This window comes from Crocodylus siamensis, chromosome 11, assembly GCF_052110815.1.
Source record: "Crocodylus siamensis isolate JL-2025a chromosome 11, ASM5211081v1, whole genome shotgun sequence".
In the NCBI taxonomy this organism is placed as follows: domain Eukaryota; kingdom Metazoa; phylum Chordata; order Crocodylia; family Crocodylidae; genus Crocodylus; species Crocodylus siamensis.
Window position 1 is genome coordinate 20525141 of NC_143405.1, and position 25727 is coordinate 20550867.

The following is a 25727-nucleotide window of genomic DNA, read 5'->3' on the forward strand; positions in this document are numbered from 1 at the left end:
GAAATTCTTGTTTACACATGATTTGCATTCTTTGCTTGCCAAGCCCTCCAGGAAGGGCAGTGGGACGAACAGCAGCTTTATCTCCTGCCCTCAGCACAAAGCTGTTTCCCTGTGGGCACCACAGTTAGGGGAGTAACAGTTTCCTTTTCCCTTTTGACTGAAGTGAGAGCTGTTACCCTTACTACGATTCCCTCCATCTCTGAATACCAGTGGGTTTGAAGACATGCAGCTCCTCTGGATGCCTCCAGGTGAGACCTGTGGTGGGGCTGGGCTGGGGCACAGCTTCATTGAGATCCCTTTACAGAAAACTGCTCTGGAAACTAGAGAGGCTCTTTAAACAGAGGATGGACAGGAGCTCTTGTGCTTTCTCCTAGCCCAGCCCAGCTGTTTTGGGAGAGAAGGAAGAAGGAGCTGTGACCTCAGACCAGCTGTGAGACCGAGACAAAAATTAAAGGGTTGGTTCCACTACTAGGAAGGGGTCTCTGGGCACGGTGTAGGTCTCTGGGTCCTGCTCTACTGCCATGGCACAGAGCCTATGTATGGTCTGCACATTGCATATTTTTGGCCTGCCCTCCTACTGAGGAATAAGACCACAACATGCCTCATTCTTTGCTCTGTCCTCTGGCTCGGGGTGTTACATTGCCACATGACAAGGTTTCATCACCGTGATGTGGGGAAACTCCTGGGGGCAGGCACTGAACTAGCCCCAGCACAGCAAATCTGCATAGAAAACGAGTTATGGGGGAAATGCAAAAACTTGCTGTGCTCTAAAAAGGCAGCCTGGGGGGTAAGCTGGTGTCTTTGATGTGCATATGGCCTTCAGCCCTTTCCTCATGCCTCTCCTTTCCTTAGTCCAAACGGGAATGATGGAGTGACACAGAGCACAGGTGGATTTCAGCTAACTGTAGTGGCCAACCTATTTCCTGAGCCTAGGCCAGGCTTCAGACAGAGGGACTGCCATGACAGGGAACTTGAGCTGTTTCCACCTCCACACGTGAGGCTTCAGGGAGTTACAGGGTCTGCTTGTACGCACAGCGAGCAGACTCTCACCCCATTGCGGCAGCACTCCCCAGCCCTGCCACTGCTATATCCTGAGGGAGCCCACTCATTTCAGCCCCCAGGTTCCTTCCATTCTCCACAGATTTGTCCCTTTTCTTTCCTGATGAAAACTATTCCCATCCTCAGTGAAAACTGTGAGTCTGAGGTGCCAGTTGTTGATAGGAAGGGAAGGCCTGATGTCATTCTCACTCTCCTGGAGTCCTTTGTGCTGCACCCCACGGTTGGGTCTTGGCGGGGTGAGAGATCGTCCTGGCGCACAGCAGAGGAGCTGTCTTTCTGACAGTGCGATGTATTCACTTTTGGTATGGTCTCCTCCATGCTGGGTTGGAAACCTAGGGTTTGGGCACCACAAAAAGCCCTGCTGCACAGAACCAGTATCCAAGTAAACACATTTCCTTTGCTTCCCTGAAGCCTGCCAACAAGCTGAGCTGGCAGGGGTTCCTGATGTGTCCCTATCAATGGATTAGCTTTATTGTGGCTGAGATGTCAGGCTCCTGAAGACAACATCAGGAACTTAGGGCTCCAGCCCTGCAAGCCTGTTGCATCCCAACACTGGCCCCAAGCCTGTCCTATTCTCAGGTATCCCAGAAGTCACTTAACTGGGGTGGCCCAGAGCCTTCTCCTTTGACTTCTCTGTGCTATTGTTGATCATGGTCCCTCTATAACCTGCCCTCCACTTCTGCATCATTGATGGGAGAAGCGGTCCCACCACTTCTCTAAAATGCTGTTATAAAAAGGCCCCAACACAAGCACAGACCTCCACAATTTCCCTTTGCTCTCCTGAAAAAGATCTGGGTCTCTCATGTCCTCTAGTACCAGTGCCTCTCCTCACACACCTCTCTCCTGACAGAAGCTCTAGGTTTTGTGGTTTTTCAAGTGTTACCAAGTTTAGGCACGTAGCACCTCTTGGAGGTAAGAGAGCATTACCAGCCTTCTTTTAGAAAGGGGAAATAGAGATACAGGTTGATTTGATACAGGTCGAATCTGCCTCCTGTTTGTGTGGCAGATTTCTTTGTCTGTTCACTACCCAGAAATTTTCTCATCTGCATGTATTTGCTAGGCAAATTCATCCATATGCTTGCTGGGGTGGGTATGCAGGAACAACCAGATTCTGCAGATCCCATATCTGATATGGAAAACTGACACATTCTTTCTGAGCAGCAGAGCGATATTACTTTCCACAGTCTCTGGGAGGCCTTGGCCTACCAATTTCCAGGCTTTTTTTTTTAAAAAAAAGGGTTAACAAAGGATGCCATTTTTGCAGAAATTCAGCTGCAGAACCTTAACTGAACAAAGCCTTCATCATATGGAACTGTATTGATCTGCACATAGATCAGCTGAAAGGTTTAAACAGGGGGCATTCAGATGTTCTCACAGACCTTTAGTCCCTGAACATTTTGCCAGTGGGAGATGGTTTTGCTAGACAACTGTACAGTTTGGGGAACTGGGATTCCTGTATGCCTTTCCTAGTTTTGGCCAGGAAGTATCGCCTAAAAAATAAATCAGTGAACACAAACAATCTAGGCAAGTACACAAATTGGTCCCATTTGTTCCAAAAAGCAGTGTGGAAGTAAGGCATTCCCTAATATACTCTATGTCCAGCTGTCCCAGAAAAACAGCTGTGCAAATTTCTCTGTTAGTCTAGCTGTTAGGTATAGGGAATGACAGCTGTCTACCTCAAGATATTGGTATGGGGCCTCGGTGCATGGTAAGGGTTGTGAAATCCAGAGGAACATTAACAAGAGTGAAAAGATTAGCACTCTTAGATCAGAACTGGAGACCCCTCACGGAGTCTGAAGGGTATCTTGTTGGGAAGCTCTCTGCAGGGGTGGATCCAGAGGGGGTACAATGATGCAGTTACACCTTCTGATTCCTGGTCCACCCAAAGTTGAAAACCAATTGTCTGGAAGAGGCAGTAGCATTTCTATTCAGGCAGCAGTGAGGAAGTCTCTTGGCTTCAGGGCTCATTACCTGATTCCTTTTAAACATTTTATTCCATAGATTTTAACAACCCTCTCTCCTTTTTAGTGGTCTTGATGTCTCGCTAATTGAGCACTCTTTCTGTAATTCTGCTGTCTGTTAGCTGTTCCTGGTAATGTAGCGCCTATTTCACAGCCCTGCAGACTGTTTTTAACTCTAGCTAAAAACATTAACTTGGGTGAATAAATATCAACTCAAGTGTGAAAATAACTTATAGTGAAGCATTAGATTAGGGGTCGGCAATGTTTCTGGGCAGAGTGCCAAAAACACCCACAACCTCGATTTGTAAGATGTTGCTGTGCTGGGGTGAACGGAGGGGGAGCTGCAAGGAGCCCAGTCCTTGTTCTGGCAGTGCAGCCTGGGCCCCTTCTCCAAGGTGCAAGTGCCAAGCAAAATGCCTTTGCCTGGCATGCTCTGACACGTGTGCTGGAGGTTGCATACCCTTGCATTAGATGCACTTTCCAGATGCTCAAGAAGGCTAGATTTTGTTTTTATGAATGGGAAAGAGATGTACATTTAATTCTAATGACAACAGGAATAAAGAAATCTCTTGATTATTTTTGCCTAGTCTGTGTTTGTATATATAATACCATATATGGTATAGTAAATTAATTCCATAACAGTTCCATAATATTATATTTTTTTTTGCTTGGAACTTGAACTGAATAATATAGCCTTAGACCCCTAAGCCTATCATTAAAGCTTCTAGTTTCTTTTGAACTGAAATAAAAATTGTGTTGTGTTATATGTGATGATGCACCACACCATCTGCACTCCTTTTTTCAAAATCCTAGATGTGCCCATGGAGCTTTCTGATACCTGCCCACAGTGCATGTGACTTAGTAATAGTGCACAAACACAGAGCCATGCCACTTCATAACACCAAAAATTTTTGCTACATTTTACATTTCAAAGGTTAGACTAGACTTTTCATTTCAGATCCTAGATATTACGGAGACGTTCCAGTAATACAAACTTTCTCCAATTTTCCCCCTATTTGTGTGTGAAAAAAAGGAATAGAAGGCTTTAAAAACTTTGCCTGCAGCTCATTCTTTACACAACCTCCTTGACAGATGGCCTCAAATTTCCCCTGGGGTATGATCTGTCCACCAAAGTTTGGCCCAGTTTAAATATGTATGGGGATTTCAGAGAAGATGCAAAATTTAACTGTATACAAAAGCTGATCTGGAACCACAACTGTGAAGATAACATACTTCGGAGGATGCATTGCCCTTCCTGGCTTTCTATCTTAGTGTTGCCCATATATTTAAAAATAGAAATAATTATTTAAAAGTTTCACTCTTTTCCACTGCCTCTTTTAACATAGCCTGTAGGAGAAGCAACTTGTTGAGGTTATAAGGGTCTTTTGTGTTTCTGTTTGTGTATTCAAGTGTTACTGCTTTTTGTGTGTGACTGAAAGGGAGTGTGGTGGACCTGTATGCCCATGTGTGCGTGCAGGGGGACCTGTGGGTATGTTTGCTTTTCTTGCTGGTGGGTGTAATGCTGCAGGTGTGTGGAGCCTGTGCGTGTGAGTGGGTGTATTGTTGGCTGTGCCTCCGTGTATGTGTATGCATGCTTTTGCCTGTGAGGCAGCCTGTGTCTGAGGCAGCCTGTGAATACCTCACTGGCAAGTAACATTTGTCCCTGAAAAGTTTTTTGCTTGTGTTTGTCCCAGAACAGAAATGTCCTGATATTGGTGAGTACACACATCGCTCTTCCAGTCAGGGTTTAGTGAGCAGCTGAATGCAGTGCCACTTTTCTGCCATTGATTCAGTGATGTAACCTGAAGGAAAACATTCAGATGTGCTTTGAGATGTCCCAGCACAAACTGTTCACAGTTCTTATCCTGTGAACATTTCTAGGGTCTGTCCCAGGACAATGGACATGAACATCATGACTGCACTTTGTCCCAGAATAAAATGGTTTATCTGGGGATGGATGCAACATCTGCATAGAGCCCAAAGCAAAGAAGCTATAGAGCTGGGTCTAGTCTTAGGGTCTAGTCTGTCTTCGGGGACCTATTGTTTAGATTGGAGGGACCAACCTTTTCAGCAGGTGTGCCACAAATCAGCCCTGCAGCCTCCTCAAGTCCTACTTCAGTCCCCTTCTCCTGTCCAAGCTGCTGCTCTGCTTTCTGCTCCCTGCCTGATCTCCTGTTCTGCTCTTGCCGTCTGCCTTATGTGCCCCTGTGGACACTCTCTTTTCTGTGCTGGCCAGCTTCCCTTGCACAGGGCCTCAGCCAGGCGGGATGCAGGACCGAGTTACAGGAGAGGGGATGGGCTGATGCTGAGGAGGTTCTTTCATGGCTGTGAGGCCCCGAGATCCGATGTACAGGGGCCTACGAATAGAAAGGCAAATGAGCACAGGCCACGTAGCAGGTTCAGGTTTCTCCCATTGACCCTGAGCTCAGCAGCCCGGTGCATGCATTCCACTCATTCTCTTCAGCCCAAATTGGTTTCACATGCTCCTGAGTTATGGGAATGACTTTGCTGACCTCAGCTGGTTACAGTGCTGTCCAGTTTCTCTAGCACCTGCTGATTCTGGCTGGAGCACTATGTGGAGCTGAACTCACTGAAAGAGAGCGGCTGGGCAGTGTGAAGGGGGGGAGAGCAGTAGGGCGTTAGGGTCTCACTGACAGACCACCAGGGAGTTGGGGTTTTGCTGGGAGCTGGTGGCACAAATTGGAGAGGCTTGCTGTTTTTCCCTCTGACAAGGGATGGTTGCCTGAATTTACACTTTTCCCTTTTATCTGAGTGCACAGTGACAGGAAATTAGAAAGTTTTAACTGAGTTAAGCAAGGAAGTGGAGGGCCACGCTGCTGTGTTGATTGCTCGCTCTTGTTGCTTCCAGGCCAGCAAAGGTTAGAGACAACTTCTTGAGACAAACACAAGTTAGCCGGTGCCACAGCAGGATAACTGGAGGAAATTCTGTGCGATTGCTAGGGTGGCCATCACAGAGGACGTTACGGTTTTCTGCTACTCTGTCCTCTATTGATGCAAAACCCGATGCCTTTATGTCCTCTATTTTTCAGACATAAAGGTGTCTGGTTTCGTATCAGTAGAAGACAGAGGACAACTGGACTGTCCTCTATGATGGCCATCCTAGCGATTGACATCCAGGTAGTCAGAAGTCCTGAGCTAGAGGGACCGTGGTTCTGCTTTAGTCCTGGGTTTGCAGATTGGTTGCCCCTACTCCCCCTCGCCCCACATTCCTTGCAGGCATCCTTTCATGTTTTGTGTGCAGCTCCATTTCCCAGCACCCCAGCCCTGCTCTGGGCTTCCCTTATACCTGCTGACTTGGAGGTGGATTCGGAGTGACCCAGGTACATATGGGACATTCAGTGTAGCTGGAGTTGGAGCAGTGCTGAATTTTGGATAGGGAATAATGTTACCTGCATCTTGTCCCCGTTCCCTGTTGTCCAGTGCAGCTCTGTGACATGACTGCATCTCTTTTCACATGCCTAAAGGGGTTGCCACTGGTGACAGGTTATTTTTTTGACATGCCTCTGAAGAGCTTGGAGAACAGAAGTGAACTTCCTTGAGCAGCCTGTGAGCATGTGTGTCGTGTGTGTGTGAACACGCTGACACAGACAGTGTGAGCAAGCCAGCGGCAAGCGCAGCTGCAGAGCAGACTGCAGATAAGGCCTCATGCAACTGGGAGAAGGAAGCGCAGACAGGGGCCACTCCCCCTTGCCATTTCCTCTCACTGATCAAGCCCTCCGAGTGAAACGAGCCTGTGTTCAGCGGGGGAAGTCATCCAGTCCCAGGGCTCCAGGATTCCTCTCAGCCCCCACCTGGATTGACTGTACTGCTCCATTGCCTTGAAGGCACTGGTGAAGGGATGGTGATCTCCCAGTAAGGCCCAGGAGACGGTGTGACCCGGTAATAACTCTATGCCTCCAATTTTTCTTTCTGGCTGTCCTGCTCCTCTGCCCGCTCCTCCTTATGCTCTCTCTGAATTGCCTTTTTCTGTTCCAAGGGCTTTACATCATGTGCTTTTTTCTGGTGGCCACAGGGTATCTGTCTCCAGTCTGCTGCACTGCTGATATAAGGCAGCATCTGAACCACAGGAATGACTCTTGCTTATTTCTGAGACCCTGGCTGCACCCCTTCAGACCAGCTCTAGCAATCAGCCCTAAGCTGCGACCACTAGTCTCTGCCTTGTGGCATCCTGACAGTGGCCTGACTTGTCCCTGGGCTGTTTCCTGATTTAGTAAGGAGAGGCAGTTGGGCTATTGCAGCACTCCAGTTCACATATATATGGCCAGGCAGAAAATAAAGCTAGTGCTCAAAAGGGCCAGAGTGCAAACGTGCTGGCCTCACAGGGCGACAGGACCTGTCAAAATGCTTGCAGGATTAGGTCCCTGTGCAGAACTTACTTGACAGCATTGGGGAGTTACCATGTCCTGGGAAATGGAGGAATATCCACTTCCCTCCCTGGCTTAGTGCAGCCGAGGGTCACTCCCCTATGTATACCAGCTCCCTCACCTATTCACTGCCTGTCTTTGCCCACAACCTTGCTTCCCTGACCACTTGATAAGAACCAGCATCATTTCCCCTACCACCTTCTCCACCACTCCCCCTTTCCTTCTGCTGCTTACTCTCTCAGTGCCCGCTTCTGTCTCCCTCCAGTCCTCCCAGCTGTCTCTCAGCCCATACCTCTCTACAAGGACCTCCTGTTCTCCTACGTCCCCTGCTCACTCTCACTCTGGCTCTACCATTCTCTTTCCCTCTTTCCACAAAGTTCAAGCCAGCCATAGGATCTCCTCTCTGAAAAAAACTGGCTTGGACTCCAGCTTTCCCACTCACTTCTAAACTTGCAGAACCAGCTATTTACTGCTGCCTGCATGTGCTCTCCTCTGATGCTGTCCTGCGCCTTCCCGCCTAGCTCTGCTCTCTCTCACCTGGTCACAGCTCTGAGTATTTAAGATTCTGCAGCTGTGGAAATGCTACAGAAAACTTCCAATTCTAATGATTGCAAATATTGTTCGCTGCAGGTTAATGAGCATTTTTTTTTGTCAGCTCTGATGCTTCCATCAGTTTTAGTTCATTTCCTTATCTGTCCCATCTGTTAGCACTGGTTGAAATTTTTCTGCTAAAGATTGAAAATGGGGGGTTTCAGGTAAACAGTGGGTTTATTTTTATTTTTTGTTGACATTTCTGCTTCTTGTGAAAAACTGTTAACTTTTAGTCAGAAAATAGAATTATCCAGCACCAAAAATTTGGGGCCCAAATCCAAAAGTTTCAATTCGGAAATGTTGAAGAATTTTATATAGACATTTTGCCTTTTGTTTTCACTTAATGTCCATGGAGACGCACAGCAGGTCAGCAAGAGAGGGGATTGTGGAGCATCATGTGAGATACCAGACCGGGGCATCCAGTCCTTGGTGAGAACTGGAGCATGAGACAACTAAACCACAGCTCCCAGGAGACTGTATGGCCAGGTGGCAGACTCAACTCAAGTGTTTCACTGCCCTGTAATGTTTCAGTCAGCTTCAGCAAACTGAAATGTTTTGATGCAGGTTGACCTGACCCGTTAAATTCCCCCTAGGAGAAACTTTACCTTTGTAGCTAGGAATTATGGAAGTCTATTCCAGTTTTTGCTGGGATAAAGAACAGGATGCTAAAAATGGTATGAAGCAGGGAGAGTATTCTCTACATGAGGATGCCTATCTGCACTACGGCGGCAACAGCTGAACTGATAGTAGCATGTTCCTAAAAATTCCTAGAGTAGATTCCAAAAAGCTCCAGGGATGGGGAATTATAAATTATGTTTCACTAACCTGACCACTAAAGGAGCCAATATCCAGATCTACCTACATATAAATGATTCTTGTGCTAGGTAACTCTGACAGGGAGGGGACTGACAAAGAATGGCAGGTTTGTAAAAATAAAAATTTAAAGGAAGCACTTTTAAAGCTTTTAGGGTAAATACTTCACAAGCTTAGTGCCAGAGTTTCAAAGCTATTTAGGTACCTAAAGATGCATATGGGCCTGTAATGGCATTTCTAAGAGCACCTAAGTGAATTAGGCACCTAACACCCCCTGTTTTTTAGTCAGCCACCTATTATGTCTTGTACCAGAAGCTTCTTGGAGGCCAGCACTACTGTTTATTATAGATTTATACAGTGCCTCATTCAGTGAAATAACCGAGGCTTCTGGGAACTACTGGGATATCAAAAACACATTGGTTATTAGCCAGTCTTCATAGTTTATTATGTGATTCCATTGGGGATCATAAGGGCAGAAGCTACAGTGCTGGCAGAGCTCTTTTTGTTTTGTCTCTGTGCCCATGTTGGCTTCTTTCACACAGAGTCATAGTTTAAAGCTCTTGAGATTTATAGCTTCTGTTGTTGTAATTATGGACAAGCTACCCCAGAGTGGAATCCTGGCCATGGTGTTTGCTGGCACTGGCTATGTACTTCTCTGCAAAGCAAACTGCAAAATAAAAGTTTCAGAGCCAAAGGCTGTTGTTTTGTGGTTGCTTTTGATTGTTAGACTCATTATTTTTGAGCTGGCTCAGCAGAACATTGGGTAAATTATACTGCAATGTTCCTTTTTTGATGTTAAAATAAATTATACAGTGAAGGGTAGTACAGGAATGCAGGCATTGTTTAACTAAATTGCACCAATCTTAAGTAGTTCTGACTAAGTTCCTGAACATCTTTGTATTAGTTTTACTGACTAGTTAACATTTTTCTATAAATTTCTGTTGTGCTATAGTCAGGTGCAAAGAAAAATAATGTTAAGAGTCAAAATCTGGATTGTGAGGTTTAAGACAGAGGAGCAGGTATGAATTCTTCCATGTTATATCTTGTTACTAACAGAACTGACACATCCACTTACCAGTGAATGGTAAGTGGGCTGGACATAAGGAAAAATGTCTTTACAAGGCCTGGAACAGGCTCCCTCCAGAGGTGGTGCAAGCACCAACTCTGGACACTTTTAAGAAACATTTGGATGTTTATCTTGCTGGGATCCTTTGACCCCAGCTGACTTCCTGCGCCTGGGGCAGGGGGCTGGACTCAATGATCTTCTGAGGTCCCTTCCGGCCCTAATGTCTATGAAGTCTATGAAATCAATAGATAAGTTTCCTCCTCCACTTCCAGTTCTACCCCAGTCCTGTTGCGCGTCACTCTGAGATTGTTGTCACGCTTTTACCATCAAGGCTGAGAATTTGGGGTCTCCCACCTGGAGAAAGGGGAGGGCTGACCTGAGCAGGCTTGTAATCGCGCTCAGGGCTTCCCATGTGATTTCAGTTGCTCTGTGTGTTCAAGGTGAGGCTCTCCCTAGCACACAACTCCAAGATATGGACCGCCTGGCTTGAAAGCTGCAGTTACTACATCACAGACAATCAGGTAAACTCAGTGTGAGGTAGATCAAGCAGCAATAACTGAACAGAACAGTTAAGTGACAGCAGATCAGGGCAAAGGAGGGAAACATTCACATGTCTTCTGATGTCCTTGTCAGCATCAATCAAGCAGGCCTGTAAACTCTACCCTCATAAATTCCCACAGCTTCCCCTGAACATTTCCAGCACAGAACATTTCCCCTAGCCCCATGTAGTAACTGCACTGCTGCTCAAGTATAGAGGATAGCAAAAGCTATTCATTGTGCACAAATGTACTGCGTCCAAGCCAGGTCTGCCCTGACTGCGTGAAAGTCTCACTCTCTCAGATGTTGAGGGACCATAGCCTGCAGCTCCATGGATTGAACACCACTGCTGTTGCTATCAGCAGTACTACTGGAGTTGTGTATGCCATCTTCCTGTAGCTGTTGAGTGAAAAGGAAGAGGCTCCACTAGGTCCATGCTAAAGGACAATGCAAAAGTGCAAGCCATAGTAACAGAAACCAAGGGAGGAGAAGCTTGAAGTGAGGCGCAAGGCATTCATTGCTGCGCCGGCACCTTTCATACAGCCCCAGGGGGGTCAGGTTGAGGAGGCCTCTTCCTGGGTCAGACACAAAGCACGAGAGTCCGAGCCTTGGTATAGAGCCTGGGGTCCTCCCCCCTCGCACGCTTGCTCACAGGGAACAATTCAAAACCAAGGCTTGTGTAGCAGGAAGGAAGCAAGAATTAAACTGAACTGAAGTGCCCTTAGGCTCAAGCGTGGGGAGCCCAGTGATCTCCAGTATGCCAAGTGGCTTGCCTGTGCTCTTCTGATTGCTGCAGACCATTCAGATTTAATGAGCTTCAGTTCCGGCTTGTTCCATGGCATTTCTATGGTAACTTCTAGGAATCCAGACTGGCTGGTTCTCCTTCTGGTAAACAGAAATCCTGAAGGTGACATGGTCACAAGTTCCCTAAAATTTCTCTTAAGAGAATTAGCATTCCAGTAGAAAAGTGTTTGTACAATGGTTCCTTCAACTTCACGAGGCATTATTGTCCAGGCAGAAGCAAATGCTAAGTCCTGGATGCCTGTCAGGGGCCCTAACAGGCATCTCAGCCCTTACTAACTGCCTAGCCTGCCTGAGGCTCTAACTGGCAGCCCCACTGGCTGTGAACCAGCTGGCCCATGTCAGGGCCTCCTGACTGAGGAGCCTGGTAGCCTCAGCAGCATGAAGTCCACCTGGGAAGCAGACTGGAGGCTAGCCAACAGGTCTGCCCAAAGAGCCTCTACTCTTCTTTTTCTGATTTTGGACCCTGCTCAGCTCTGCTTCTGGACTCTGGCTTTTTGAAATTCTCCTTAGCTTTGGTAACTAGATCCCTGACTCCTGAACCTTGCCTTAGCCTGTGCTTTAGACTCCACCTCTGGCTCCTACTTTCTCCAGGGACCTAACCACTAAGCTAGACTGCCCATGACCCAGTCTTTATGACATCTTCCCTCTTCCTTGCTTTCTGTACCTAGTCCACATGCTCTCTAAGCTGGAATGATGCAGCAAGTTCCTGGAAGGTGGACTGCCCTGTGGAAGAGGAGAGCAGCACATTTTTTCAATGCCTGCTGAGGAACGTGCAGTTTCTGTCTGTCTTTTGCTCTGCTTTGTGGTGACTGACTCATGACTAGCTTCCCATGAGCAAAGCAAAACTCTCCTGCAAGTCAAACATTTCGTGAGAGGTGGTTGACTGTTTTCTGCTTCCCCAAGTGAAACTGAAAGGTGGGGCACAAATCTTGAAAAGCATTTCTGCCCTGTGAACTTCATAGCTATTGGCAAATGTTTCTGGGTCAGCTGATGGAGTAGCAGGTGAGTGTTGAGCTGTCTCCACTGCAGGTCTGACCCATTGCAGATTGCAAGCATATGGTTGCTTCCAGCCCGATTTCCTTGCTAGCACTAACCAGCCTCTGAATGGTGTGTTATGGAGATTTAAATGACAGACCACCATGGAGCTGCTGCCTCTAGGAACAAAGGTTTGGGAAGGCTGGGAAAAGGTTCTCTCACTCCTGCCGTTGCCCCACAATCGAAGTAGGTCAGATGAAGAGAGGTAGCTCCCTGCTACCTGGGCTGCTGCCTGGGCTTAAGCTCTCTTGGGTGGTTCATACATGTTAGGGGCTGGAAGAGAGCTCTCGCGACCATCAGGTCCAGCCCCACTGTGCTTGGGCAGGAAAGGCTGCTGGGGTCAGATGACCTCAGCAAGGTGTGTGTGCAGACATCTTTTGAAGATATCCGGAGTAGGTGATTGTACCACTGTTGGGGGAAGTCTATTCCAGACCTGGACACTGGACACTAAATGACACCGAGCAATCTGCTCACTTTCCTCCTCCTCTTCCTCCTCCTGGGTCCTACCTTTGGTGCTGCTGTTCCTCTGACCCTCATGCTCTGCTGCTGCCAGTGGAGCTGCACTAACAGCTCCTTGCTTCCACCTGCCTGCCGCTCCTCTCTGACTTGGGACTCCCTCCAGCAATCTGCCTGCTCTCCCCTGTGCCGTGCACGGCTGCTCACCAGCACTTCCCTCACTGCTGCAACTGTTGTAGACCCGCACTCGCTCTTTCACCAGTGCGCCTTTCCCCTTGAGCTTCCTCTCCAGGTGAATCAGGACATCAGGCTTACACTGGAAGAAGGCTGGAGAGAGAGAGAAGACCAACTCCAGCATCTTGTCTGTTCACTGTGAGGGCAAAACTTCGGCTCACTGCAATGCTCAGTTCTGGCCATTTCCTCAATAGTTTTCTCAGTACCCCCTCCCCATGGTTCCTTCCCTTTCCCAACACCACACCTGGGGTGCTGGCTGTTCGCCCTCACATGCCCCTCTGGACTGGAGGTGGTGAGTAGCTCCTGGCTGAGAGAGACCGCAGGGGTTAGCTGCTTCATACCTGGGACAGAGTTCAACAACCTCTCCGTGCTCCTTGCTGCTTCCGGCAGGGGCACAGAACTCGCTTCCCACGTGTGGAAAGCAGAATTAGCCACCTGCAGAAGCAGTGGTCTTCTGGCCTGGTTGGAGAGGTGGCTTCATTACAAATTTCTGGCCAGTGGGCCGTGTTGACGCAAAGCATTTATAGGCAACGTGCCACAGTTGCCTGAGCTCTGCTCTCTGTGACTGAGCTTGGATGGAGGACTGGAGGTCTGTCTTGGAAACAGCCATTATGGCACTGTAGAGTCAGAGCTGCTCTTAGCAGAGTGGAACAGTGAAGAGCTGAGCTTGCTTTAATGCCTGTTCTGAAGATGCAGAGAGGACTCAGTTCAAGTGGGCCTTCCCCTTTAGAGGTGTCACTGAGCTGTTGCCATGAGTTGGGGTGTAGTGGAGTCAGCTTTGCAGTGCAGTGAGAACTCAAGTCCTCCTTTCTTGGAGATGCCATGAACTTTGTGACTTGGCAGTCTGGCTGTTTCTTAGTAGTGCTACATGGATGCTTTATTCCTTGCGGTTGGATTGAACTACTGCCATCTCATTCCAGGACAGTTGCATTTCAGCTGGATCTAGGAGCCTTACAGCCTAGAAGTCCTATAAAAGCTGAATTCAACAAGGTTTCACTTGCATGAGTAGCTGCACATGTGCCATCTCCCAGGGGCTGCTTAGTGCCAGCTAGAGGAGGGCTACACATAGGCAGACCTAGGATTTTGAAAAGGGGAGTGCAGATGGTGAAGTGCACCACCTATAACACATCACAGTTTTTTTCTCCAGGTAAAAAGAAACCAGAGCTTTACTTTTACTACTGTGTTGGGGGCCTAGGGCTACACTATTTAGTTCATGATCTAAGCAAAAACAAAACTCCCCTTCAATGCAACAGGCGGCCAGTGACCTCCGTAGAAGGACTTAGGTGCCTGTACATCAGTGCCAGAAGCATGGGGAACAAGCAGGAGGAACTAGTCCTCTTGCTTTCCACTGGGCACTATGATCTAGTAGGGATCACAGAGCTCTGGTGGGACTCCTCTCATTCATAGATTCATAAATTCGTAGATGCTAGGGTTGGAAGGGACCTCAACAGATCATCGAGTCTGACCCCCTGCTCTGGGCAGGAAAGTGCTGGGGTCAGATGACCCCAGCCAGATGCCCATCCAGCCTTCTCTTCAAAACCCCCAAGGTAGGGGAGAGTACCACCTCCCTTGGGAGCCCATTCCAAGTTTTAGCCACCCTTAGCTTGAAGAAGCTTTTCCTGATGTTTAGCCTAAATCTGCTCTCTGTCAGTTTGTGACCATTGGTCCTTGTTACCCCAAGAGGCGCCCTGGTGACCAGAGCATCTCCGATCCCTTGCTGCATCCCCCTGATGAATTTGTAGGCGGCCACAAGATCACCTCTCAGCCTTCTCTTGCGGAGGCTGAAGAGGTACAGGTCCCTCAGTCTCTCCTCATAGAGTTTGTCCTGTAAGGCCCTGACCATACAAGTGTTCTCCTCTGGACCCTTTCAAGTCTATCAACATCCTTCTTGAAGTACGGCACCCAAAACTGGACACAGTACTCCAACTGCAGTCTAACCAATGACTGGAGCGTAGCCATAAAGGGCTACATCCTTCACAGAAGGGATCGGGTAGTGAAGAGAGGGGGGGGTGTTGCCCTCTATGTGAAGAAGCAGTACGCCTCCCTACAGGCCAAAGTTGGCCCCAAAGGAGAACAGCTTGAAACTATCTCTTATGGGTTTACAGGATAGAGAGTAGTCCCACACGATATATTGGTTCAAATCAGTACGCTGGTGGGGTGAGGTTGAGCCCTGTTCATTTTCACAATGATCACGATTTTTATTCCTTTAATATGTTTATTAAAACTCCTTACTATGCATATGACACTTAGCTTTAACAAATACCACAAACTTTAAAAACACAATAACTACATATATTAGAAACAATGCTCCAAAGACACTTCCTTCCCAAACAATGCTATAAGAATTAGTGTTACAAAAACAGATACAATCCTAGAATTCCGAGAAACCAAATCTCCAGGGATACTTTCATTTTTTAGCTCTGGTTTTAGGGTTGGTCTCAGCAGTGATAGGAACAAGTCCCCTTCCTTTGGTCCCACTCAGGCGCTCCGTGGCTTCAGCGTGAACGGGAGCTCTTGTCCACAGAGAGGGTGGTTCAGGTGATCAGTCTGATCTGGCCTACACTTGCGAGTCTTCCTTTGGTGTTCTGCAAGTGAGGTTACCTCCAAATTGGGACTATAGGTTACAGGTTATATACGGGGTGAGTTGCCATCATAGGCCCCTCCTATTCAAACCTGTCACTAATCCCAAATTGGGCTTGGATCTTACTCAACAGATTTTTACTGGGTGCTTTTGGGAGATTTTCCACAACACTGGAAGCATCTCTCTTTCCCAACCCCCTTTCAAAGGCTTCTACGGTTTGATCTCTGGGAATATTTGCCTAAGGGTCATTTTTCTTGTTCCTAGGTTAACTTGTCAAAGGCCTCTAAAGATAAGATTGAGAACCTAAGACTTTAAACAAACTTGTTGGAGGGCCAGGCGAAGCAAGCAATGGCCTAGATAAGAAGATAAACCCTGCCTTTTGTCTAAACTGGCTAATAGGCAGTTATCACAAGAATTCAAACTATTACATTCAATATGACAGAAACCCTTTGGGTCAAGCTTCAGGGGAGGTGTGGCAAGAGAGGCCTGACTGTAGGTGTATACTAGAGGCTGCCTAACCAAGGGGCGGAACTTGATCTAGCATTTGCCTGTGAACTAACAGAGGCCGCACGTGCATGGCACATGGCTGTCATGGGTGACTTCAACTACCCAGGCATAACCTGAGAGGAATGCTTGGCCAGCTGGGATCAATCACGATCCTTCCTGACCAGCACCAAAGAGCTTTTTTTGACTTGGGAGGTGCACAGGCCATCTAGAGGCAATGCAGTTCTTGACCTGGTCTTGGCCAAAGGGGATGACCTGGTGACCAACTTAAACATATATGGCAGCCTACGCAATAGTGACCATGAAATCATTACATTTATGGTCCGTTGCAAGGCTGACAAAACAGATACCAAACTCAAAGTCTTAAAATGCAAATTTCAATAAGCTCAGGTCACTAGTAGAGAATGCCCTGAGAGATTGTCTTGTCTGACCAACCTCATTTCTTTCTATGATCAGGTGACTCATCACCTGGATGAGAGAAAAGCGGTTGACATCATATACCTCAACTTCCAGAAAGCCTTTGACCTGGTATCCCACGAGGTACTGATCAGAAAACTGGAAGATATCGAGATCAACTGTGGGACAGTCAAGTGGGTGTGAAACTGGTTATCGGGTAAGACGCAGAGAGTCCAGATGAATGGATCAGTGTTGTCCTGGCAAGATGTGGGCAGCAGCATACCCCAGGGGTCAGTACTTGGCTCAGTATCTTGGCCCAGATATGCTGTTCAATATCTTCATCAATGACCTGGCTGAGGGGGTGAAAAGCCCATTGGCCAAGTTCGCAGACAACACCAAGATATGGGGTTGCATGGACACATCCGCAGATACACTGCAGATACAAACAGACCTAGACAGGCTGGCATGTTGGGCAGCACAGAACCAGATGAGGTTCAGTGTTGAGAAATGCAAAGTGCTGCATCTGGGAAGGAAGAACCCCCAGCACACCTACAGGCTGGGCATCGCTCACCTGACTAGCACTACAAATGAAAGGCATCTGAGGGTAACAATAGACCCCAGCATGAATATGAGCTGGCAATGTGATGCATTTGCTGCTAGGGCCAATAAAACTCTGGCATGCATCAATCGATGCAGCTCCAGTAAATCCAAAGAAGTGATTCTCCTGCTTTACTCAACTCAGTGCAGCCACAGCTGGAGTATTGCATCCAGTTGTGGGTGCCGTACTTCCACAAGGACATGCTAAAGCTCAAGAGGGTCCAGAGGAGGGCCACCCGTATGATCAGGGACTTGCATGGCAAGCCATACAAGGAGGGACTGAGGGACATAGTGAGGATTACAGAAACGTGGTGGGACCCAACGCATGATTGGGCGGTGAATGTCAAGGGCTATAGGCTGTAGAGGAGGGACAGGATAGGAAAGAGAGGTGGGGGCATGGCACTCTATATAAAGGAGGAATACACATCCTCGTCAATTAGCAAGGAGTCAGGGGAGGGGCACTCTGAAGTGCTTTGGGTTAGAGTACAAGGCAGTTGAGGGGAAAGAGACTTAACGGTGGGAGTCTACTACAGACCACCCAACCAGGGAGAAGAGCTTGACTGGGAATTCTTGGGTCAGCTCATGGAGGTAGTTAGGTCAAAGGACATGATCATCATGGGTGACCTGAACTTTCCAGACATCTGCTGGGAGGAGCAGTCAGCCAGGTCTGACCGCTCACGTAAGTTCCTAGCCCAAATGCAGGACCTCCATCTAACCCAGGAGGTGCACAGCCCCACCAGGGAGACGCCTTGTTGGACCTAGTGCTGGCCACGGCTGATGACCTGGTGAGGGGGCTGCGGGTGCTCGACCACCTGGGCGACAGCGATCATCGCCTGCTGGAATTCACCATCCAGCGCAAGGTGGCAAAGGCATGCAGTAAGGCAGCAGCCCTAGATTTTAGGAGGGCAGACTTCAACGAGCTAAGGAGGATAGTTGGAGAAGCGCTGAGGTCCCAGAGGGGAGGGGAGCCAGGTGTCCAAGGAGAGTGGTCGCTCTTTAAGGAGACGATCCTCCAAGCCCAAAGGAAGGTAATCCCAACGAGGTTCAAAGGGAGCAGGAGAGCACACAAGCCTCCGTGGCCCACCAAAAGCATCCAGGAATGTCTCCTTGCTAAAAAGGAGGCTTACACCCATTGGAAAGAAGGGGTCATCACCAGGGAGGACTATTCTGTAGTTGCTCGGGGATGTAGCGGGGTAGTTAGGAAGGCCAAGGCAGAGATGGAACTGAGACTAGCTTCCCAGATTAAGGACAATAAGAAGTCCTTTTTTAAATACATAGGGGGTAGAAAGAAGGTCCCGGGTAATGTGGGGCCCTTGCAGGACGTGTTCGGAAACTTGGTCATCACACCAGATGGCAAAGCTAACATGTTTAACGATTTCTTTGCCTCTGTCTTCCTAAGTAGGGACCAGAACAGTCACCTTCCTGCTGGGTCCCCCTCAGGCCCTGGGGGAGGCACACCTGGGCCACGGGTTAGTGAGGATTTAGTTAGGGAGCTTCTGGAGGGGTTGGATGTATTCAAGTCAGCTGGTCCGGATGATCTCCAGCCCCGAGTACTAAGGGAATTGGCTGAGGTCATTGCAGGACCCCTGGCACGGCTTTATGAGCACTCGTGGTGCTCCGGTGTGGTGCCAGAGGACTGGAAGAACGCCAATGTGGTTGCCATCTTCAAAAAGGGGAAGAAGGAGGACCCGGGAATCTATAGGCCAATTAGTCTTACCTCGATCCTAGGCAAGCTGTTTGAGAAAATTATTCTGGCACATGTCCACGAGGGGCCAGCAGGGGACTGCATGCTTAGGGGCAACCAACATGGGTTCATCAGTGGCAGGGCCTCTCAGACCAACCTGGTGGCCTTTTACGATCAGATCACCAGATCATTAGATGCAGGGGTAGCAGTGGACATAGTCTTCCTGGACTTCCGGAAGGCTTTTGACACTGTCTCTCACCCTGTTCTCATTAAGAAACGGGGGGGCTGTGGTGTCAACACCCACACAATCAAATGGGTCACCAACTGGCTGGAGGGCCGCACCCAGAGGGTGGTAGTGGATGGGTCCTTCTCAACCTGGAAGGACGTGGGCAGTGGGGTCCCCCAGGGTTCGGTCCTCAGGCCCTCACTGTTCAACATCTTCATCAGCGATTTGGATGAGGGGGTAAAAAGCACCCTGTTCAAATTTGCTGATGACACGAAGATGTGGGGGGACGTGGGCACACTAGAAGGACGCAACAGGCTACAATCAGACTTTGACAGGTTACAAGGGTGGGCGGATGAGAATAGGATGGGTTTCAACACAGACAAGTAAAGGTGATGCACCTCGGGAGGAACAACCGGCACCATACCTACAGGTTGGGGAACTCCCCTCGTCAGCATGGAGGCGGAAAAGGATCCTGGGGTCATCATTGACTCCAAGATGAACATGGCCCGACAGTGTGGGGAGGCAGTCAGGAAGGCCAACCGCACCTTGTCATGCATCCACAGATGCATCTCGAGCAGGTATAAGGAGGTGATCCTCCCCCTCTATGGGGCACTGGTCAGGCCACAGCTGGAGTACTGCGTCCAGTTCTGGGCGCCGCACTTCAAGAGGGATGTGGACAACATGGAGAGGGTCCAGAGGAGGCCACTCGTATGATCAGGGGACAGCAGGGCAGGCCCTATGAGGACAGGCTGCGGGACCTGAACCTGTTCAGCCTCCACAAGAGAAGGCTGAGGGGGGATCTAGTGGCCTGTTATAAACCAGTCAGGGGGGGATCAGCAGGCATTGGGGGATTCACTGTTCCCCTGAGCACCGCCAGGAGTGACCAGGAATAACGGTCACAAGCTGGCAGGGGGTAGGTTTAGGCTAGATATCAGGAGGCGCTACTTCACGGTCAGGGCGGTTAGGGTCTGGAACCAACTTCCAAGAGAAGTGGTGCAGGCTCCTACCCTGGGGGTGTTTAAGAGGAGGTTAGATGAACATCTTGCTGGGGTCGTTTGACCCCAGTACTCTTTCCTGCCATGGCAGGGCGTCGGACTAGATGATCTGCTCAGGTCCCTTCCGACCCTAGAAACTATGAAACTATCTCAGACTCTTCAGCCTAAAGAAAAGAGGGCTGAGAGAGGACCTGATTGTGACTTACTGCTATATCAGAGGCATACATCAGGGGCTCGGTGAACAGCTGTTCCCCAGGGTGCCCTGGGGGAGAACTAGAAACAACGGTCACAATCTCCTGGAAGATAGTTTCAGGCTGAACATTAGGGAAAACTTCTTTACAACTGGGGTGTCCAGACCGGGATGGAACAAGCTCCCCTCAGAGGTGGTGCAATCATCTACCCTAGAGGTCTTCAAGAGAAGACTGGATGGTCACCTGGCTGGAGTTGTCTGATCCCAGATGTCTTTCTTGCTCATACAGGGGGCTGGACCCAATGATCTTTCGGGGTCCCTTCCAGCCCTATGTTTCTATGAAAATTAACTTTATTGGAATGTGAATTAATTTGCTATATCATACATTATGTATTAGAACACAACAGATGATGCCAAAAGTCTCAAAAGAGATTTCTTTGGTTCTGTTGTCATTGAATTAAATGTACACCTCTTTCCCATTCATAAAACAAAATCTAGCCTTTCTGAGCATCTTGACAGTGCATCTAATGCTTCACTGAAAGTATTTTCACACCTGAGTTAATGTTCACCCGACTTAATGTTTTTAGCTAGAGGTAAAAACAGTCTGCAGGGCTGTGAAATAGGAGCTACCTTAAGAGCAGTAGCTAAGAGACAGCAGAATTGCAGAAGAAAGGATAGCTTAATTAGTAGGACATCAAGCCCATTAGAAAGGACAGAGGGTTGTTATCACCTATGGAATAAAGAGTTCAGAAGGAATCAAGTAATGGCCCTGAAGTCAAGAGATTCCCTCACTGCTGCCTGAATAGAAATGTTGCTGCCACTGCTGGGCAGTTGGTTTTAAACTTTGGGTGGACCACACATCATTGGGGCATGGGTGGCAGGTGCAACTGCAGCCCCTCTGGATCCACCCCCAGAGCTACACATCAGCAGGCAGTGGAAGCACTATCTCCTTCACTTGGTGGCCAATCTTGATGGAGTACACAAGTTGTTTTTGTCTCCCAGGGTCAGGCATCAGCTTCCTGACTTGCTCTTTGCTGAGATGCTTTCTCTGGTTCCTGATAGTCTGGAGGAGTCTCTCTCACTTCCTCATACTCAGGGCACTTCAGGAAAAATGTCCTGCCCCACTCCACTCCTGCTGACTGAGCAGTTGCTATTTTCTGGGGTTTAGAGGGAGTTTTGTGCCTGGCTGGGGAGAGAGGCTGCTTGAACTTTGCATGTGCCCCTGTGGGGAGGTTTTTGCCAGCAGGATAGGTCTGGGGGGGATGCCAGCAGTCAGGTTTACTGCTATGTTACAGTTATTGTTCCTAGAAAGCCTAGATTGGTACTTTAGGTTCTGGTCTAGTACATACAGCTATCAGAGGAAGCCATTTGCAGTGCACAAGTTTTACTAGTCCCAGTACACCCAGAACTGTGGTCTCCTTGAGTACTGTCAATTGGCTCCTATCTATTCGCTCGGTGGTTATATATACATACATGTAGGGTGCTCCTGTAATATCTAGAGCAGTGATTCTCAACCTTTTTAGACTCAAGACACCCGCGATAGACTTGAGGCAAACACTAGTTCTTAGTTTTTTACTCTTATTTTGACTACAGAAAAATAATAAAGTAGTTTTTGTGTTGCAAAGAACTCAGAAAGACCACAGCTATGGATTTCTATCTGAAATCTCTTGGCTTGTTTTGTGAGTTGTGTTTGTGAGCCTAACAGTGCTAATATTGTGTGGCACCCTGCAACACCCTTGAAAGGCTCTCAAGGCACCCCAGGGTTGAGAATCATTGATCTAGAGTCTTGCATGTTCTGGTGTGGAGCAGGGTTGTTTGCTTAGGTGACCCAGAGGCTGGAGCTGTTGAACTCGGACTGCACTATGTAGGGTTGGATCCTTTTTCCACTTGGGTTTAGGCTGCTGCCTACTCTGGTACTTAGTGGTGGGTGGCAGTGTTTGTTGTGAGGCAGCACCAGAAGTTGAGTAGTCTTTTCTGTGTGCTGATTAGCATTGGAAATCAGCCCAGTTTTGCTTTTCACCTGTTGATAAATGTGATGGGTTGTTGGAGCTGTGGCCTGGGTTTCCATAAACGAGAAAGGGCTAGATTAGGCTATCTTATTTGAATGCTATTTATTTATAGCTGATAGTTTCTATATGGTGCAAGAAACCTCTGAAGCCTGTCTGACCTCTATCTTGTAAATTATTAACAATCATAAAATAAAAAATTCATTGTTAATCCCAATCAATTAGTATTTTTAAATAAAAAATAATAATGGACAGGTTGTCTGAGCCAAATCCTATTGTACTACTACTTGTCTTAGCACTGCTTCAACCCAATTTTTAGATTCTACTTTCACTTGAGTAGCTACAATTACTCTGGGCTTCCCTTCCCAGCGGGCATGGATACTAGGAGCAACTGCTTTACATCATTACTAGATTGTAAAACCAGTTGATCATTTAAGTTGACCACCAAGGCCATAGTTACTTCTGCCCAGAGTCCAGTAACTAGTAATTGACTGGTACAATAGTAGGCCATCTTTCCCAGTTGTGGACTGGAATGACACACCTTGAGTCAGAGACAGGTGTAAGGGTAGGTGGGTACTAGGACCTGCCCACAGCCAGCACTTCTCCCTTTGGTGGTAAAGGCAAACCACCTCAAGCCCCTCACCATCAAAGCTCCATGTTTAAGTGCCAGATCCAAGAGCTCTGCATGTTGAATCCAGCTGACTGGCCATAGGTTGTCACCCCATGGACTTATCTATCTTCCAGAAAGGCAGCCAGTATCCTTCCAGAGATATAAAATCCACTACTTCCCTTTGCCAGCTTACCTAACAGTTGATCACCTTCACAGTTAAAAATGGACCCCATATTCCTAATTTGAATGTGTTTACTTTTCCTTGCCAGCCATTGATTCTTGTTTTACTTTCTTTGCTAGATTAATGAGCATGCTATTGCCTCTCTGCAAAGGCACAGATGCACTATGATCACCTCACCTCTGGATCTCCCATTGTTTTAGCTTATTTTCACTTTGTCCTTGTGTTTTTCAGAGAAGACAGTCTGAATGGTTCAGAGAAGGCAGCAGCATGGATGGAGAGCCACCCTGCACCAAGCCTCCCACCCCTCCTTACAAGATCTCTCTCGTTTCCTCTCCCATGAGGGCAGTCATCCGCTTGCGACGAAAAGTCCGGATCCAGAAGAAAAACCGCTTACAAGTGGATCTCAACGAGGACAAATCTCCAGAGCTGGTCCAAACTAGGCTGCTTCAAAGGCAGATTTCCCTGAACCGAACAAACTTGTGCAGTTCTTCCATATCCCTCTTTAATCAAGCCAGCTTTGAAAATTCCCGGTATTTCACCTTTGACACCTCTACTGACCAACATACTCTGAATAAATACAAACGCAAGAAGCAACGCAGAAAATCCAGGGTAGTTCTATACCCAGAAAGCTCCAGAAAGTACCTTCCCACAGCAGAGAAGAGTAAAGCAAAGCGTTGTCTTTTCCTGCTCACTGGTATCATCTTTTTGCAGATTCTAAATGCTATTGAGAATCTGGATGATAACCTCCAAAAGTATGACCTAGACGGACTGGAGAAAACTATGCACCGGGAAGTGTTTGGGCAAAAGCTGGCAGTGGAGAAAATTATGGAATTGTTGAAGGACTATCTGGCAACTCACATACACAACAAGCCCCTAGTAATCTCTTTAAATGGCCCTACTGGGGTTGGGAAGAGTCATGTTGGATGGTTGCTGGCCAAACATTTTCGATCAGTCATGGACAGTGACTTTGTGCTTCAGTACTTTGTGAGGCACCATTGCCCAAATAAGGAGGCTACTTTTGATTGCCAATTGGATTTGTCTAAAAAGATTTCTGACATGGTAACCAGAGCAGAAACAGAGGAGAAAATACCACTTTTTATTCTGGATGAGGTTGAGCATACACCTCCAGTCCTATTAGACACGCTCAGCAGATTCTTCGAACCCAACCAGACCAATGAGTTCCTCAATGCCATCTACATTTTAATAAGCAATATAGGGGATAGTGAAATCACTAAGTTTGTCACTCAGAAAGTTTTCACTGAGGATTCGCTCAGCAAAGAACTCCCAGCTCTCATCCAGCCTTTACTGATCCACATCCATCCTCTTTGGCATTCTGCTGATATCATCCCCTTTGTTTTGTTGGAGAAGAGTCATGTCATAGAATGCTTCATGGAGGAGATAAGGAGGGAGGGACTGTATCTTAATCAGAGCCATATAGAAAATTTAGCAAGTCAGCTCTGTTATAACACTACAGGGGGCCGGCAGTACTCCAAAAATGGCTGCAAGCATGTTGGGACCAAAGTCAGTCTACTACAGCAACCTGTATAAGTAAGAAGTCAAATCCTGCTCTGAGTAACTTGCAATCAACTGAGACATTCCAGACTCGTTGCGCTGGCAATGACAGCACAATTTGGCTCATGCTGCTTTTCCGCAAGCAGGTAGATATGACCTTGTCACACTTAGCACATAAGTGGGTTCCATGAAACAGAAGAGTCCAATCACCTCTTGTTTGGCTAAACTCTGTTCTCCTGTTCATGCATTGGGGCTTATCCACTGAATTCCCACAATTCTATAAATAAGCCCCTGTTAACTAAGTCCAGAGTAGCTCTCCAGTATTTATTGCTGTTGTGTTAGGATGCCTAGAAGGTGAGAATAAACCCCACAGAGCATGTATAAGGAGGATGCAAATTGGTATATGGGAGATGGTGGGATATTTGGACTCAACATACTTAGTTAGATCTCCCTCTTTCCTCAAACTCAAATTCTGTAGCCCCTTTGCTTTTCTACTACCTGGATCTCATATATAGGCTAAATGGATGGAGATGAAACTGGTAGACAGGAGGAACATGTGAAATAACTGAAGAATGAGACTGTTGCTCAAACACCCTTAATCCCAGTGCTCTGCACTCTTTGATTCCCAGGAGATGGGAGTCTCCTGGAATGTGTTTTCCCATATTTGATCAGCTTGGAAGCTGTAGCCCTTCAGAACCATTAATAACCTAATCTTTGTCACTTCTAGGTTAGAGTCCTGCAATACAATTTTCCTAGAGTTAGCCCTGAAGATTACTTGGGCACATTAGCTAGTGCAGCATGCAGCTATCTGCTTAACTAAAGGGTTTTACTGAAATCACCTTTTGCATGAACTCTGCTGCTTCTTTTCTTAAGGGTGCAAATTCATGGTTTATTATCTGGAAAATCCTAACTGGCTATCGACAGAGGTCAGGTAATGCACATCAAAAAAGCCAGTTTGACCTGTTTATGCATGCCGCTGAAGTCTAAACCAACTACTCTTGGGGGAAAAACCCAAGTGACCTCACTGTGGAGAGCTCAATGAAGCCACTGCTCTGTGTGCAGGGATGGTGAAAAACATGAAAAAATGCAGGTTGCAAGAGGAACGTGAGAGGAGTTATACACCACTGAAAAAATTATATTGCCATTCTTATGGTGAGAGTAACTTCCAGCTTCCATGATGAATTTCTATTTCTTTCTTTTTTTCTTCTATAACATTTCTGGCTCAGAAATTTGTTTTTTGCAGAGTTTGAGAGAAATGTATACACCTGCTTTGGCGTGGGCCATTAAATCCTAACTGGAAACAC

At 47.6% G+C, this 25727-nt stretch overlaps 1 protein-coding gene across 3 annotated transcripts; it reads left to right on the forward strand.

Moving 5' to 3' along the window:
• The first annotated feature begins 129 nt into the window (after nt 1-129).
• On the forward strand, nt 130-25727 carry TOR4A (torsin family 4 member A). 3 transcript variants are annotated; one of them, XM_090021772.1, is made up of 3 exons: nt 6731-6920; nt 16483-16639; nt 23143-25727. In XM_090021772.1, the coding sequence occupies exon 3, from the start codon at nt 23179-23181 to the stop codon at nt 24457-24459; it is 1281 nt and encodes a 426-aa protein (XP_089877898.1). In that variant the 5' UTR covers nt 6731-6920; nt 16483-16639; nt 23143-23178; the 3' UTR covers nt 24460-25727. The 3 variants fall into 3 exon arrangements, with proteins under 3 accessions (XP_089877899.1, XP_089877898.1, XP_089877896.1); XM_090021773.1 differs by lacking the exons at nt 6731-6920; nt 16483-16639 and adding an exon at nt 130-248; XM_090021770.1 differs by lacking the exon at nt 16483-16639.